The sequence below is a fragment of the Zonotrichia albicollis genome, chromosome 1, assembly GCF_047830755.1.
Source record: "Zonotrichia albicollis isolate bZonAlb1 chromosome 1, bZonAlb1.hap1, whole genome shotgun sequence".
Classification (NCBI taxonomy): Eukaryota; Metazoa; Chordata; class Aves; order Passeriformes; family Passerellidae; genus Zonotrichia; species Zonotrichia albicollis.
The window spans coordinates 130580825-130596827 of record NC_133819.1 but is presented as its reverse complement, the minus strand read 5'-3'; the positions used below and the strand labels follow the sequence as shown (position 1 = coordinate 130596827).

At 37.2% G+C, this 16003-nt stretch overlaps 1 protein-coding gene across 10 annotated transcripts in view; it reads right to left on the bottom strand.

Moving 5' to 3' along the window:
* UBR5 (ubiquitin protein ligase E3 component n-recognin 5) overlaps nucleotides 1-16003 on the bottom strand; it is an 86226-nt gene that overhangs the window by 5512 nt on the left and 64711 nt on the right. For all 10 annotated transcript variants that reach the window (XM_074554150.1, XM_074554177.1, XM_074554141.1 and 7 more), the window contains 22 exons: nucleotides 15623-15783; nucleotides 14877-15116; nucleotides 14601-14724; nucleotides 13895-14006; nucleotides 12711-12842; nucleotides 11820-12081; nucleotides 11230-11494; nucleotides 9669-9880; nucleotides 9067-9297; nucleotides 7220-7293; nucleotides 6491-6663; nucleotides 6278-6391; nucleotides 5508-5728; nucleotides 4742-4862; nucleotides 4539-4637; nucleotides 4037-4280; nucleotides 3340-3451; nucleotides 2678-2822; nucleotides 2253-2383; nucleotides 1327-1387; nucleotides 862-1037; nucleotides 401-485 (listed from right to left, as the gene is read on the bottom strand). In XM_074554150.1, the coding sequence (XP_074410251.1) occupies nucleotides 401-485; nucleotides 862-1037; nucleotides 1327-1387; nucleotides 2253-2383; nucleotides 2678-2822; nucleotides 3340-3451; nucleotides 4037-4280; nucleotides 4539-4637; nucleotides 4742-4862; nucleotides 5508-5728; nucleotides 6278-6391; nucleotides 6491-6663; nucleotides 7220-7293; nucleotides 9067-9297; nucleotides 9669-9880; nucleotides 11230-11494; nucleotides 11820-12081; nucleotides 12711-12842; nucleotides 13895-14006; nucleotides 14601-14724; nucleotides 14877-15116; nucleotides 15623-15783 (3495 nt within the window). The remainder of the gene's footprint in view (nucleotides 1-400; nucleotides 486-861; nucleotides 1038-1326; nucleotides 1388-2252; nucleotides 2384-2677; nucleotides 2823-3339; nucleotides 3452-4036; nucleotides 4281-4538; nucleotides 4638-4741; nucleotides 4863-5507; nucleotides 5729-6277; nucleotides 6392-6490; nucleotides 6664-7219; nucleotides 7294-9066; nucleotides 9298-9668; nucleotides 9881-11229; nucleotides 11495-11819; nucleotides 12082-12710; nucleotides 12843-13894; nucleotides 14007-14600; nucleotides 14725-14876; nucleotides 15117-15622; nucleotides 15784-16003) is intronic.

The following is a 16003-nucleotide window of genomic DNA, read 5'->3' as shown; positions in this document are numbered from 1 at the left end:
CCTACTCCTGAGACAAAATTTTAATTACAAATTAATTCCATGAGCTCTCTCAAATATCCAGAAAGATGCTTTTCTGTAAGCTATTGCCTAGTATTTTTTAACACTAGGGTTTCTGAGTCTAAGGAAGAAAAAAAGCAGAGACAGTATATAGTTTCTGAAGAAAGTTGAAGGCTAACTTATTACAAAATCATTACATCTTAGTCAAATACCTGACTTCTAGAACATCTACTCTGTTCAAAATCTAGGAAATGAAAAAATTAAGTCCTCAAACTGAACACCTCCATACAGTCCCAGTATCAGCTCAGCTAGTTAATACATATGTGGTTAGAGGGAAAAGCCCAGTTTTATGGATGAGGTTTCATGTAATTACAGGAAATCAAAATTCTTATGTTCAGCTTACCTTTCTGCCAAGTAGAACTTTGATTACGTGTCTATTTAATGTGATGGGACATAGTTCATTCTGCAACAAGCACAATCCTAGGATTCTGAAAAAAATGGAGCTTGTTTTGGTACAGCAGAAATTACACTAGAGATCTTTCAGCAAACTCACATTTAAGAGTTCTTATAATCTAAGAATTAAGCTGGAGTCAGCTTTCCAAATGTATTGCTCAAAAATGAAAATCATGGGCATACATAATTTTTAAAAAGAAGGATAAAAAATTAAAATTTAACAGGAAAAGAAACTTCAAGTTGACATATGCAAATTGCCCCCTACTTAGGCTCAGTGTGAGACATAGAGACCATTAAAAAATAAATTTTAAAAACCAAGTTTTTTCCAGCTTGGATCATTGGTATTCTCCCTGGTGTTGTGCATGATTGTCTTTTACATTTTTTCAGACTAAGAAGTTAATGGTAGAATACCTGCCAATGTTCCGGAAACAATTCAGCCTTGCTTCTGTGTTTTTACCAGGTCTTGGTGTATAAAATCCTCGTTTTCCAGGCTGGTAGAAAAGTGGTGCATTATCATCCCCATCATCTGTATCATCTAATTCCATATCTACTACACTGCGGCTGGATCCATGGCGCTTTCTGTTCTCCTGGTTTCAAAGTCAGAACAGCAATTAACACACTTCATTCTATTTACTGACACACATCAGGCTATTTGCTACAGGACCCAAAGATTCAGGTTCCATTGGTTAAGAATTCCTGTGGTATTTCCTAATAATGACATTTTATACTTTTGACTAATTACTGTTAATCCTTTCAAAATGAAATGATTAAACAGAACTTTGTCCTGCATGATAAAGCTTCCAATCACTTCCAGTTTTAAAATCAACTGATAAAACTGAATCTTACATGAATTTTGTGCAACAGGTGATTCATTACCTGCACTTTATCTGAAGAGTCTAGCAATCCAAGATCCAATATACTGTCAGCACCGTTCTCCCTTGAGAAGGGAATAAAAAGGCAGATTTAATTTCACCATCACAGACTCACAGAATGATAGAATCGTTTGGGTTAGAAAGGGACCATGAAGTTCCAGCCCCCTTGCTGTGGGCAGGGGTACTTTCCTCTAGAGCAAGGCCCAACCTGGCCTTGATCACCTCCAGGGATCTACGCCTTCTCTGGGTAACCTGTTGCATTACCCTCACAGTAAAGAATTTCGTCTTGTTATCTAATCTAAACCTCCTCTCTTTCAGTTTGAAGCCATTCCCCTTGAATTGTCACTACATGCTCTTGTATAAAGTCCCTTGCCATCTTTTTGTTGGTTTCCTTCAGGGACTGGAAGGTCACAATTAGGTCACCCATAAGCTTTCTCTTTTCCATGCTAACAACCCCAGTTCTCTCAGCCTTTCTTCATAAGACAGGTACTCCATTCTTCTGATCATCTTGGTGACCTCCTCAGGACTTGCTCCAACAGGTCCATATCCCTCCTGTGCTGGGGACCCCTGAGCTGGATGCAGCAGTGCAGGTGGGGTCTCTGCAGGGAGAGGGGCAGAATCCTCTCCCTCAACCTGCTGGCCACGCTGTTTGTGATGCAGCCCAGAACACATCTGGTGCATTGCATGGCCAGCTCATGTCCAGTTTCTCATCCACCAGCACCCATCAAGTCCTTCTCAGCAGGGCTGCTCTCTAATAAGGAACTGTCATATTCTGAAACCAGTCAGAATAGATTAAACCAAAGCCAAAAAGTCACCTGCCTAAAGAGAAATATCTAGACTATCAAGAAATAAGCTGCATGTATTGGAGTTAGATGTAGAACAGTACAAGTGCTTTGGCCACAAAATCAGTTCTCACTTTTGATACTTTACCTGCCATGTGCAATAATGAGTTCCATTGCTTCATCAACTCTTGCTCTAAGGGAATCTTCACTAGCTAATAACAGAAGCAGCTGAGCAGGAGACAATTCCAACAACATTCCTGTGATTTTACTTGCAAATGCCTGGGGATAAAGGAGTGATAGGTCTTACTATTCTCCTCCAGTTCTCTTATTTTCAAATATGATCTTATGAAAGTTTTGGTATTTTAAATAGAGAATGCATTACAAGATACCTCCTAAGCTAAAAAACAAATTAGAGAAACAAAATCTTAACAAATTTAAAAATAAAATAAAATCAGTCTTACATGTTTGAATACTATCAATTATGTTTCAATTATTTCAATTATGGATAAGGAATTAAATTTTTACATTACAAGCTGACAAGAACAATCATTAAGTGTATTAGGGAAGTCTTACTGGCTGCATTGCTTGCACTCGAGGGTAGAGCCGTTCTCCAAGGGCTTGTCTGTGTGCTGGGAGAGGGTCAGGGTCATCGCTGGGGTTTCCTTCTGAGGCTGGTCTAAAAGGCCGTGTGTCAATGGACAGTTGTCTTCTGAAGTCCCTTAAGATAATCAGAGCAGTTTGTACTCAGAGGAAAAATTCAAAAATCCTCTGGAACAATATTATTTGCACACAGATTGATATTAGCATTAGCTTTACTGCCGGAATAGTAGTGTTGCTCATAGCTGCTTGGAGAGAATGAATCAGAAAGAGAGAATCAAAATAAACCAGAGATTTTAGTATTACTTGTGTTTTGGATACAGCAGTCAGACATGCCACCAATGGCATTGTTGTTTCTACACTACCTCACAATTTTATTCTAGTACACAAGTTTTTGTTATTGTTTTACCAGAAGAAATGGCCTGTGGTTGAGACATAACCGATTAATGATAAAGTAGGCCTAATAATTCTGTAAAGAATTAAAACTAGAGACCAAATTTCAACAAATTAACCTGCAAATCACTCCTGAAAGAGACTCTTTTATAACTGTAGGAAGTAAAAGTATCTTTCCTGACAATATCCAAGACAATCACTCTATTTGACAAAATATCTTCATCAAGATAAAGATTATCACTTACCTATCCCTATCTCTCCGAGAACCAGTTCGCAAGCCACTACTTCTCCGCATTTCTCTCTCTCGCTCCCTTTCCCGATCTCTCTCTCCCCTATTTCGCAATCTCTGCATCAGACCTGAAGGGCAAAAAACCTCATAAACTTAAACATCTTTAGATTTCTCTCTCCTACCCAAGTTTCAGCGTAAGGAAAACTAAGGTTTGGAAGAGTTTGACAGACATCAATGAGACAGAACCACTTCACTTGAAGCAGTGATTGGGTTCAGCCAAACTTCAGAAAGGACCAGAAGTGTTTGTACCAACTTAAAAATGATAAAATACTTTAAGAGCTTATATATACTTTCAAAACCATTAAAATGTGTTTGTGGCAAGTCAGATGGAGCAGCTGTAAAAAAATATATAAGCTCTTAGTAGCTAAAATCTTGACAATTATTACCTGCCGGAGAGAAGGACACTCAAAAAATCTGAGCACACCTAAAGCAGGCTGCTGTTGCAAGAAAAACAAGAAGTTCCTGTTTCTGAAAGTGTATGGAGGGGGGGAAAGCCATTTCCTTGCTCCAGAGAACGAATGCATAATTTTTATGGATTCTAGGCTAAACTAACAAGAGATGTCTCTGGCACAAGGCCAAGTATTTCTATGTAAATAAAGCACCCAAGATTTTTATTAATATTTTCTGTAGATTAACTGCTGTGCATCACTTACTTGTATGGGTACCCTTGTTGGCATTCTGAATGCAATCTAAATTTGGCAGTTTCTCATTTGACAGAAAAGCCTGTGCAATAGCAGTATAAAAGCTCCGTGCTACGCCGCTGCCTTCTCCGGGCTCATCCTTAAAAGTAACTTTCACTCTGTGTACGGCCATCGGAGTGGTAGCACACCTGCGACCAAAGTGATTGTTCAGCTGCCTCATGGTCTGCTGAATCAGAAGATCTCTGTCTCGATCCACCTAGTAAAAAATACCAAAAAAATTCTTTCATTACCAATTATCATTCTAAGAGACTTTCAGCTTCACAACAGATTTCTGGACACTGCTCCACAGATTCAAAAAATAACAATCAGACTGGGAAAAACTACACAGTAATTGCAACATAACTCACGAAGTATGATTTAAGACACCTGCTTGCAGACTCTGAAATACAAATTTTCCTATCAAGTTACTGTAGTAATTCAACTTTTAATGAAAGTTTATTAGAAGATTTTTTACCTCCAATGTTAAATCTCTCGATTGCTGGTTTCTAAGTTTTTCCATCTCCCTGCGGAATTTTGATTCTTTTACTTCAAAGCCACCTAATTCAGTCAAGATCTAAAAATTAAAAAAAAGAAAACACAAACCCCAAAATCAGAATAATTAGGGAGAGTCACAATTTAGTTGTAAGAGGAACTGTCCTTACACTGAGGAATACATACCGATCCAGGCTCTGCTCCAACATCTTCCATGAATACTCTACCAAACAACTCCAAAGAAAGGCGCCAGCGTCCCAGCAACATATCATGAGAAATAACCATGCCCATGAAGCTACACTGGGGCCTGACAGAAAGAAATAAAAATGACAGATATGTGGAATCAAGTAAAATTTCAGACACATTTTGTGTACTTCAGCCTTTTCTTAGCCTCTGCATTCAACTAAGTTTTTTATTCCTGATAAACAATGACACAGTACACTAAGTCTGTGCACAAAAGCACACGAAGCTGCTTTGTTTCAGCAGAAACACAAGCCTTGCTTCCAAAGGATAATTACTCCAAAAGCATGTAACTTTTGGTGCTATGTGGAATGCACTGTTACTGGTCTCCCATCAACCAAGACCTTAATTTCTTTTAAAACAGCTGTAATTTGAAGAGAGAGCAGTTTAATTCATAACTGCATTAAGTGTGGGCAGCACCACCAGACAGAGATGGCAAGCTGTGGATTCCAACTGCTCAGCCTGGCTACCAAGGATGCCACAGCAGGTCTGCAGCAGGAAGTCAGGGAGTAAAGGAATTTGCCTACAGTTTGCACAGACCTCTTTGAAGACTGTTCAACTATTCACTTTAGAAGTTACTAATCTAAACTACAAACTACAAATGTAAACTAAATTAAGCTACCCATTTTCATTTCAAAAATACCTTCCAGACTCCCAAACAGCCACTTAGAAGAGCAGCAACATTTCAAATTGTAATTTTAAACTCAGCTACCTGAAAGATGTGAGGGGTGGCCCTTCACTTTCTGTCAATCCTATCTCTGCCAACAAGCTGCTTTTCAGTTGTGCTGCAAGATCATGAGCTGAAGGCCCTGGTTTTGAACTCTCAGATTCTTCTGTAGGCACATTTTGTTCTTCCCCTTCCTTCTTCTGCCGATTTTGCATGCTCATAACATTTTTTAAGTTGGCTGCATAGGACATTTTAGTTGGAAGAACCTAAAAGAGAAGTAAAATTTAGCTGCACTTTTAAAGCAGAGTAGAAGCTTTGAAGCACATATATTCACAGGTGTATATTTTAAATCACACAAAAGTGAACACTGCAATTGACCTGTTAAAACACAGTGGCCTCAATCATTTCAATAAATTAAAAAAAAAACTATTTTCCCCACTGTGTGTTTGCATTTCATATGCTTGCCATTTAATGTTCAGTCTGAAGGCAAGTCAAATTTATTGGATGAACTAAAGGAAGATTTAAATCTTTCTATCAAAAATAATCATATAATTAGCATTCTAAAATTAGCTCAGAATTGTACTGCTGCATTTAAAAATACTACCTGAAAGCTGCTATAAGTCAATAATCATCAAGTTTCTATATTAAGCACACTTTTCATAAAGACTTCAAGTTTTCACAGGCGCTGGGCTTTTAAATTATCATTCTGAAAGCTACATAAAATCCTCTCTGAAAACATTAAAGTGTGTTTTTAAGGAATAAAGGTTCTAATTTAAATTACCATATTGTTTAAAATAATAAAGCTTTACATTTACCTCAAGGCAGTTTCTATCCACTGTAACTTCCACTAAGCACTTGCCACTGTTGGCAGAAGACGAGTACAGACCCTGACTGGGCCGGCCGAACAGATCCTCTTTGCGAGCATTTGGCTGAAAAACAGCAAAAGAGCTCTGGGTCAATAATGCACTTCAGTGAGGAATGAAAAAGCAAACTGCAGTTTTCTTCCAAAACACCATCTCTGATGTCACCTGTAATAGATGTGGCTGGTCTGCCAAGGGGATGGCCTCTGCCAGAGGAACCTCAAAAGGATTGGGTGGAATGCAGCCGAGGAAGGTCATAGAGTCTGACCGTCTGAAAAATGGATGGTTTTGGCCAGTCTCTGCTGGGAGGGTGTCATCATCTTTGTCGTTGAGTGTAGCACCTAAATATCAGAGATTTCAAATCAGTTTTCACAGTTAGAAAAAATAAGGATTTAAAATGCCAAAAATTAATATCCTTCCCTCTTATATACCTTACTAGAGGAGAACCTCTGCAAATTTAGCACTTCTACAGGATGCTTCTGCAGATGCTGTATCTATATTAATTTGCTTAGTTAGAGTTTTTATTCTTTTTACTATACCTAGCTTTACTGAACAGCACTCCTACATTGTATATAGGAGTATTCTACCCTTTTCAGCAGTTTTTCATCAGATCAAAAAGATTAGTTTAACTATGATTCAAATTTTAATGTAGAATGGTAGATAACTAATACTGTAGTTTAGTGAGAAAGAAGATGAAAAGATGGCCCTGAAATGTGAAGTAATGAAACAGGCAATGGTAGAAGAAAACTGGTGAAGTAACAATGCTAAGAAAATCTTACTAAACCCAACTTTACATATACAAGCAGCAAAATTTATTCAAAATCTCAAGTAACTAAAGGGAAAAAGCACTAAGAAAGTCTGGCATTTTGTATGCTATGTTAATTTTTGCATACTAACTTTGATTGGTATCATCATCATTTTCATGTTCTGAATCTTCGTTGTCAAGACCCAGTTCCAAAAGCTCACGAGTTCTTAATAAAAACATCCAAAACAACAACAAGAAAACAGAAGAGAATAAAAAAGAGTCAATCATCTTGAAGAAATTATTTGGCAAAACATCTATATCTGTAGCATAATCAGGACGTGTACTTAAGAGTTACACAAAACAAAAACACAACTAAAACTGAAGCACCACAGAGAACTTCTCATTACGTACTCACTACATCAATCACACAGTTACCCTTTAGAGCCACCTACCAACTTTGATCTTACAAGTTAAGATCAAAATCAGCTTTGGGCATTGATGTTTGGTTTTAAACACTGTATCAATATAAAATCCTAGGAATCCTGCATTTCTGGAAGAAATATGCAAGTGAATACCAGTTCAAAATTTAAAAATAATCTCACTGAGGTAATTCCGGAAGGTAAGTCTGCAAGCTGCACATTAAAAACTTGATTTCACTATATTATACTACTGTTCTGTCAAGAACTTTGGTTACTATTAATTTCTGGCAGTTTATGCATTGTGAAACATGTTCTGAAACTAGATGAAATTGATAAACTGATAACAGACTACTAATATGTAATCTAATGGAAGCAACTGTTTGAACCACTCATTTTTAATTGAAAATGTCTAGACCTTCACAGTTTTAAAAGCATTTCATGCAAATTTCCCAATTCTTTTATGAACAGTTATTTCACAGATTTCAGTACATGATTTTTTTTTTTTTTTTTTTTTTGAAAAGCAGCTTCTGGAAGCATGTAATTGCCTGGAAAAGGGCTAAAGCTGTGGCTATAACTACTTAAATCAGTACAAAAAGTTGATTATTGTACTGTATCATTCTTACTTGTGAGAAAACTACTGTTGATAACACTCTCTTGGTACACTTTTGAGGTCATAACAAACCTTACATTACCAAGATAAACAAACACAGTAAGTAACTGTGCAGTCCTATATATATCAAAGATATTAATATCTCATATTTTACAGTTACTAAATTTGTAGAGAAAATGTAATGTTAAGCTTGACCTGCAATATTGAAAATTAGGAGCAGAAAGGGGCACAATCTGCATTTAACTGTTGATTAGGACTGCTTGGGTACATCACCTAAAAACCTAGCTAAGAAATGGGAACAGATGGTGTAGGACTACCAATGGGTGGACATTTCTATTAGCATTAACTGGCATTTGAAATGAAAAAAAAAAAAAGAAATCTTAAAACAACTTAAAATTAATAAATGCACCTTGTAAAATTCGATAGTTGAAATAGCAGCTTTCCAACTCAAGGACATTTTCAGCTATTAATTTCTCTCCTGTGCCTTAAATATCAGATGAGTCTCAAATGCATATAACCAAATAGAAAACAAAATCACAAAGCCCATTACATCAGACAATGACATTTTCTCCAATGTCATCTCTAACATGTTTGACAGATATCTAAGTAAGTTACTGTCATGTCAAATGTATGTCTCACATCACTAACTGAGAAACTGTCCTGAGTATGTCTTTTAGAGGCACTGCTATGGAGTTAAAAATCCAACTCAAGTTTCAATAGTAGGAAAACATTTTACAGTATAAAAATAAGTGAATAGGGTACTGCAACAGGCTTATCAAATACAGGTACATTATATACCATTACAGAAATTCTTTCTATATTATGTATGTTACTACACACACCCACACACAGACATCCAGATTAATGCATCTGTTTATGTAAGATGCTGAGGAACAACAGCAATAACTAAAACAAAAGGGCTTTTTTTTTTTTTTACATAGGTTTTGTTTCTAGGAGTCAACCTCAGTACCTTTTCCTTTCCAGCTGAGGAGTATCCAATGTTGTCTGCTGATTCATTGCTTTAATCCAATAAATAAGGGCTTGAAACACATATGCTACGTGCTTTAGTGAGCAGACATCCAGAACAGGAAGAACATCCGAGTGCTCATCGTTGTGAGAACGCATCAAGGACAGCGCGTAGTTCAGGAAATCGCCGCGTGCTGACATCATTCCCTGACGGGCACTGAGCAAGGTAGCACGTCTAGTGAAGGAAAAGGATTGAATACAGAGACATCAGGCATCACAGGAGAACACATATTTTATTTATAAGCCATGTATTTCAAATGTGGATGTAAAATGTCAATGAACTCTACACAAAAATAGTGGTAACAGGCTACAAGCATAGAACAAGCAGGTCAGATGCAGTACATTGTAAACAGTTAATGCTCAAGATGAATATAGTATGTCAGAATAAACCAAATAGTAGCAACAACACAGGAAGCCAACTTAAATCAAAACAGCAACTGCATTCTAGAGCAGCAGAATAATAAGATTTCTAAGATGTCTGTGAATAAGATTTGACTATAAAACTGATAATTCATACTGCATGCAGTAATCAAACTATTTTCATACCTTCTTCCTTCAAGCGTTCTCAAGCTGGCTTCCTCACGGGCTGTCATCCTTTCCCTTCTAGCTGAGTTCTGAGAAGCATGGAGAGGATGATTTGGATGCCCAGGATCACCAGCAGATGATAATGCCGAACCGTAACGCAGCTGAGCTTCAGTAGAGTCCATGATACTGACCATCCAATTCCAAGTAGGAATAAGCTTTTCTTCCACATAATTCTATAGAAAATGATATTTAATTGGCTTTGCAAACAATAGAAGTAGGTGACAAGAATGAAAGCTTCCTGATTCCCTACGAACAGGCTGTAAAACCATGCTCAAGAATTACTGATGATCAGTTTCTGAAAGCTCTCTTGAGATTGCTGATGCACAGTGGTGGTATGCAGCTCTCATTGCTTACCACTTTGATATCTGTAAAGCATTCTCACCATCTCTCTCTCTTTTGGGCATCTCTTCTACTCCTCCCCACTCAGCATCTCCCAGGTGTGCACAACTTGATGATTTGAGCTTAATTCCTGACTTTCTTGTAGCATTCTTTACCCCTTGCAAATTACTCACTGAAGACAACAAAGTTAAGACCTGTACAGAGAACTATGTCTACACACAAGTCTCACCTCCTAGTCTTATCTCTGCTTCACCTGTTCCCACTACTGGCTCTGCAGTCTGCTTTTCTTATCATCTGCTAACTCCACTGACCTGTTGGATTTTTTTGATCCAACATTAGTCTGCTTTCTTCATTCCTCTGCATTCTGGTCTTCAAAAATATCCCTCACACTTCTAATGCACTAAAATAACAAAATGCTGTCTCAACCTTATTTCTATGTCCAAATGAAACCTCCACTGTTCAAGTTTCCTGTGCTAATACAAACCTCTTGCTGCCTCAGCTGGACAGATCTCCTGTTCACTTTTCCCATTAAAAATCTCCTGAACAAAAAATTATTTTAGCCTCCTCCATAATAAAACTACACTCTCTTATTTCTTTCCCTGTTGGTTTACCCCAGTGTTTGATCCCAGAATATCTTTCTAACCTTCCACTCCCAAATCAGAAGTCCTTTCCTGCAATTTTACCCTATCACTATGCCCAGGTACAAGTTGATACATACTTTCTAAAAACACTGGAGTCCCTCTGGTCTTGTCAGTCTCTGAAACTAACGTCTATACATGAAGGGGAAGACTGCTGACATGTATTTTCTCTACAGATGCATTTCACATAAATTTTCAAAAACAGTCAGTCAAGAACACAGTATAAAAAATACGTGCATAACATGGAAATAATGACCGTGTCCCTGAAGGAAAGGACAGTGAACAGTACATTTACCTGTACAAATCTTTAATTTAATTTAATTATTTGGCCCTTACTAACTTTCTTCTTATACAGACTCAACAGTTAATGTCAACTAGAATATGACAACAGATGTCTAGCAGAAATCCCTAGTCAATTCTCACTTAACTATTAATTACATACCAGTCAGAGGTCACTTTCAATTTCAACAATTCTATAATTTTACCTTAAAAACCCCAGTTGTATTGAAATTACGTTTTTTCTATGAAGATTTCCATGTTCTTACCTGCAAGTTAACTGCATCTTGGTACGTCAGCTTCACTGCAGCTGGAATCTGAGAGTACACTAAGTGATTGTACTTGGGAATCAGACCCATCAGGTCAGATATCTGCCGTATCACAATACTGTATGCTCTCGCTAAGCTGCTTGCAGATGTCAAATAGCTGCTTGCATTGCTGGCTTCAAGCGCTGCAGCAGCTGCTGCTGCACTTGTACTGATGGTACCACTCCGACGAAGGTTTGAGGGATCAATATAAATCAAGCCCGCTGAACTTGCTAAATACAAAAGAAAACATTACATTAATGAACTCATTTAATCTTCGCTGTGTCGTTTGTGCATTGATTGATTTCATGACCAAGATTTACAGAAATAAACTTGTAAATATTACTCACATCACAACTATAGCTAGCAAATAATTACCAACTACAGTAAGCACACTCAAATCTTAACTTTTTTTAAATTCAAAACTAGAACTCTAACAGTCAAGGTAGGTCAGCAGTACGGCAAAGAGATAAGCTTTCATCCTTAAAGAATAAACAGAAACAGAGGAAGGAACAAAGCCAGAGCTGGCACTCATGTATGCAGTTCACTGAGACTTGCCTGCTGGGGTTGACGTACTGGAGGGGGCAGTGCTGGCAGTCCTCTGGTTCTGGGTGTTGCGTACAGCCCACTGCATGGAACGGGGAGCCTGCGCGGCTCCGTTGGCATGCGAGCTGTTTGTGGTTCGCTCCAGGGGCTCATCAAGCATGAAGGTCTCCTGCTCTATGTCATCACTCTGACTGCTGCTACTATCAGAGTCACTGGAATCATTTGACTGAGAGTCATCTTCAGAAAAAAATGCTGGAACACTGCTAGCTCCTGTTGAGAAAAATAGACAAAAACTGACAGCTCCACATGTGTGCACATATACGTGTATCATGTCAGCATAGACTTCTTCCATGAGTAATGACACTATACTAAAAAGGTTCAAATACCACTATTGAAAAGCTTCAATAAATTATCATTATAACATACTGCTAATTATCCACAGGTATAATGAAAAAGCAGTATGATTACTTACACTTCAAAACATAAATTAAGAAGTAACTGGATTTAAAAATACTTTACTGATTCTACCCCTAGGAAAAGAATTCTAAAAATTATGTTTCCAAACTGGGCAGTAAGGTAGTTGCTCTCAAAAACCTGTACAATGAGTGCTCAGGTTTTATGTATTGATTTAAACCATAAACCATTGTTTTCAACTACTACACTTGAAAATAAGTGAGACCATTTAATTTCACTACACAAGAGCACACGATAATTTCAAACACATGCAGCTGCTCCAAAAGAGCAAAAAATGTAGGTCACATCTTAATCCATCTCCTTGTCTGCACAGTACCTTATTATTAGAGCAAAGGAAAAACAGGAAATCCAGGGAAGGAGGAGAGTACTTACTCCCAATATCTAAATCTAACCAGCTAGAATAGGCCCAAAAAGATGTGGTGTACCTGCTTCTGACCCAGCAGTAGCTGCAGTGACAACACTTCTGCGCCCACTGGCATTGTCCTGGTTACTGTGGTTACTCTCACTGTCACTTTCTGTTTCAGCAGCAGCCAGCAAATCCAACTCCATATCACTGCCTATAAAAACAATGGACAAAGCATCTCATGTTTACAAGATAAAATTATAATTACTGTGGTGACTCATATAAGTCAGAAACAAACCCCAGACACTCTTACTACAGCAGAAGTTAATGGATATGCAGGGGGGGCATAAAAGCAGTGCAGACACCCAGCAATACCTGGAGCACGTTTTCTTATTTTCCAGCAATTAGCCACCTGCTTTCACTCTGCACTGCACATGTACATTCAACACACAGGGAAAATAAAGGCTTTTAGGATTCAAAATAAGTCACTCCAGCCACAACATTCCACAACTCTTCATACACATGTACTAGGACAATTTACCATATGCTGTTTCAATAGTATTTAAGGAATATTTGAAAACTTAATAAGAATTTATTCAATATATAGCTTCTATTCCAGTTTTAAGCTTTAAGAATTAAATGTTTGAATATTCACCAAATCAGTAAACAGATTTCCTATATTGTAAATGGATTGACTGGAAACACAAAGCACAGACAGAAAGAAGATAACTTTTTTAAAATCATAGCTTTGGGCCATCTAACCCCAAACTAAGTAATACAAGACAAGTCATAATAATTTCAAACATTTTCATACAGGATTGAGATTAATTATGTCTACAAAATATTGAATCATAATTTAGAACTTTGTGATTAGTTTGAGAATTAGCTTGCCAGGATTCAAACTGCTTTTGAGAACACACCTACCATTGTCATGGTTTGACACTGGCCCAACCATCGACAACATTTTACAGTAGTAAATACAAAAAGTAAAATACACTGTTAACCAAGAATATAATAACATCTGATACCTTTGGGAACTTAATATTTTCTCCTCAACCAGAAAAAGTTCATGTAGTTGCCTACTACATGTATTCTCTAATTTTATACATCTCCTTCTGTAAGATGAACAGTCTGGAACCCTTGGATTCTCTCTACTCTTGCAAATCTCCCAAATCATTATCACTGGTGACTCCAAAGATGCTTTTCTTTTTGATGCATAGTTTTCTCACTCGAGCAGTAAATGTGCAGGATGCACATTATACATACCATCCTCATCATGTTCATCATGCTGTCCTTCTGCTTCAGCATTTTCTTCACCATGTTCTTCCTGTTCATCATGATGGTCTTCTTCACCTGCCACCCCCTCAACCACCTCAACCTGGAAAGAGATGGTAATATTATGCCAGACTATCTTCAATATCAGAGAATCTATGAGTTTTCCAAAACAGAGCGCAAAGTTTGATTTAAAAAAAACCCATCTTAGAAAGATGAAGATGACCCCAAAATTGAGCTGATACGAACAAAAAATGAACTTACAGCCACAGTAGTTGTACGTGGCTGTACAGTTTACAGTGTTGTGGGAAAAAAATCACAAATAAAACAGCTTTGGATATTAGATTTTAATGCTATAAGGATAAAACTGACTACAAAATCAAAAATTAGCTTCTAAACACTGAAGAGGTATTACCTGCTATAATCTCCTGGAAAACCCTCTAGCTCTCTAACAGAACCTACATAATAGTTGTCATGTGCTGAAAGACTTTAAAACTTTTTTAACAGAGAGAAATAAAACAGAAAACAACAATTACAAAGTTCTATTAAAAATGCTTACAGCACAGTAAGATTTCATGAAGTGCTACTTAATATCTTTTTCAAATCAGATGCATAGATTTCAGATTCAGATGTCAAAACATGGGCTAATGTATTAGGTCTGCTATATTGAGAAGAAAAAAAGTACAAAAATAAAACTGACCTCTTCTACATCAGCTGAAACAATATCATCCTGTTCTTCATCCCTGCCACGAACTGGTTGTGACTGGCTGATTCGTCTTTGCTGAGGATTCCTTATAATGTAGGATGATTGAGATTGACTAGAACTTAAAAGAAAAATATATAAAAATAAATCCTCAAAAAAAGTCAATTTGGACCTCTGGTTATCACTTAATGCAAAGCTAACAAAAACTCCAAAATAAAACCGCCTTTAAGAAGTCTTTGAAAAGAACAGATAGCAAGCTTTAACAAGTTTTACCTGCTAGATTGGTCAGATGATGGTCTGGGTGGCAGAGGCTCCACAGAAAACAGTTCTTCACTTCCCTGCATGGCATCTATACTAGTGCTAGCAAGGGTAAAGGGTGCTGTAGGACGTGCAATTCCCATCCTGACTGGAATAATTAGAGATTCTGCTACATTGCACAGCTCTTCAACAGCATAAGGCAATAATGCCTGAAATACACGTTTACACTTTCCAATTGGTTGTGGAATAAAATTGCTGGGGGATAAAATACAGAAAGATAAATGTCAAACACATTTTTTTTCCCAAAAACTTTGTGGCAATATTAATTGTCCTAATTTTTTTCTCAAAAAATAATTTTTAAGAGAGACATGCATTTGTGTGTATAGAAACAATATGCACCTATTCAAGTCAGTGAAAAACATTTATCATTCAATAATTCAAGACTAAGGCTTGATATCTAAATCTACTACTGACAACCAACCATACACTGTAATTTCAATATGTTTAGAAAAACTATTTCCAAAAACCTCATACACTACAAACAAAAAGTTCAGTATGAACATGTAAGTTTAACAAGCATTGCATTAAGAAATTACACGACATACCAGCAGCTATTGTGCATCTTTCCAAGTCTGTCTACAGAATACAAAATAATTGAGATGTTTCTGCCTATTGTTGATTTTTATCAACTCATTATATAGGGAAAAAAAGTAAATAAAGGAAAAAAACCACCACAACCAACACACATCTTCGCCACTTACTTTTTCTTTTTGGAGGAAGCCATCTCCACGCTAAGAATGACAAAGACTCTTGCCACAGAACGCAGGAATCTCATTGTAACAGCAATAGCTTCTTCTCTGCGGCCTGGTGTGTACTTGTTCTGTAATTCCTTCACCAGAGTACCCAGCAAAGTGTCTAACAGCTGAAGAAAGAGGTCATTACAACTCATTAGTTGCATGCAATTTTGAAGCATCAAACAAGAGAGATTAAGACTCAAAGGAGATCACAGTCATAACAGTATAAATTCACAAAGCCATGATTAACTTGAAGTTACTTTCAACTTAGTTTCCGAACAAATGACCTGAGATACCTTACAATATCCCATTATCCAGAAAGTCTATGTAAAACATGGCTAAGAGTGC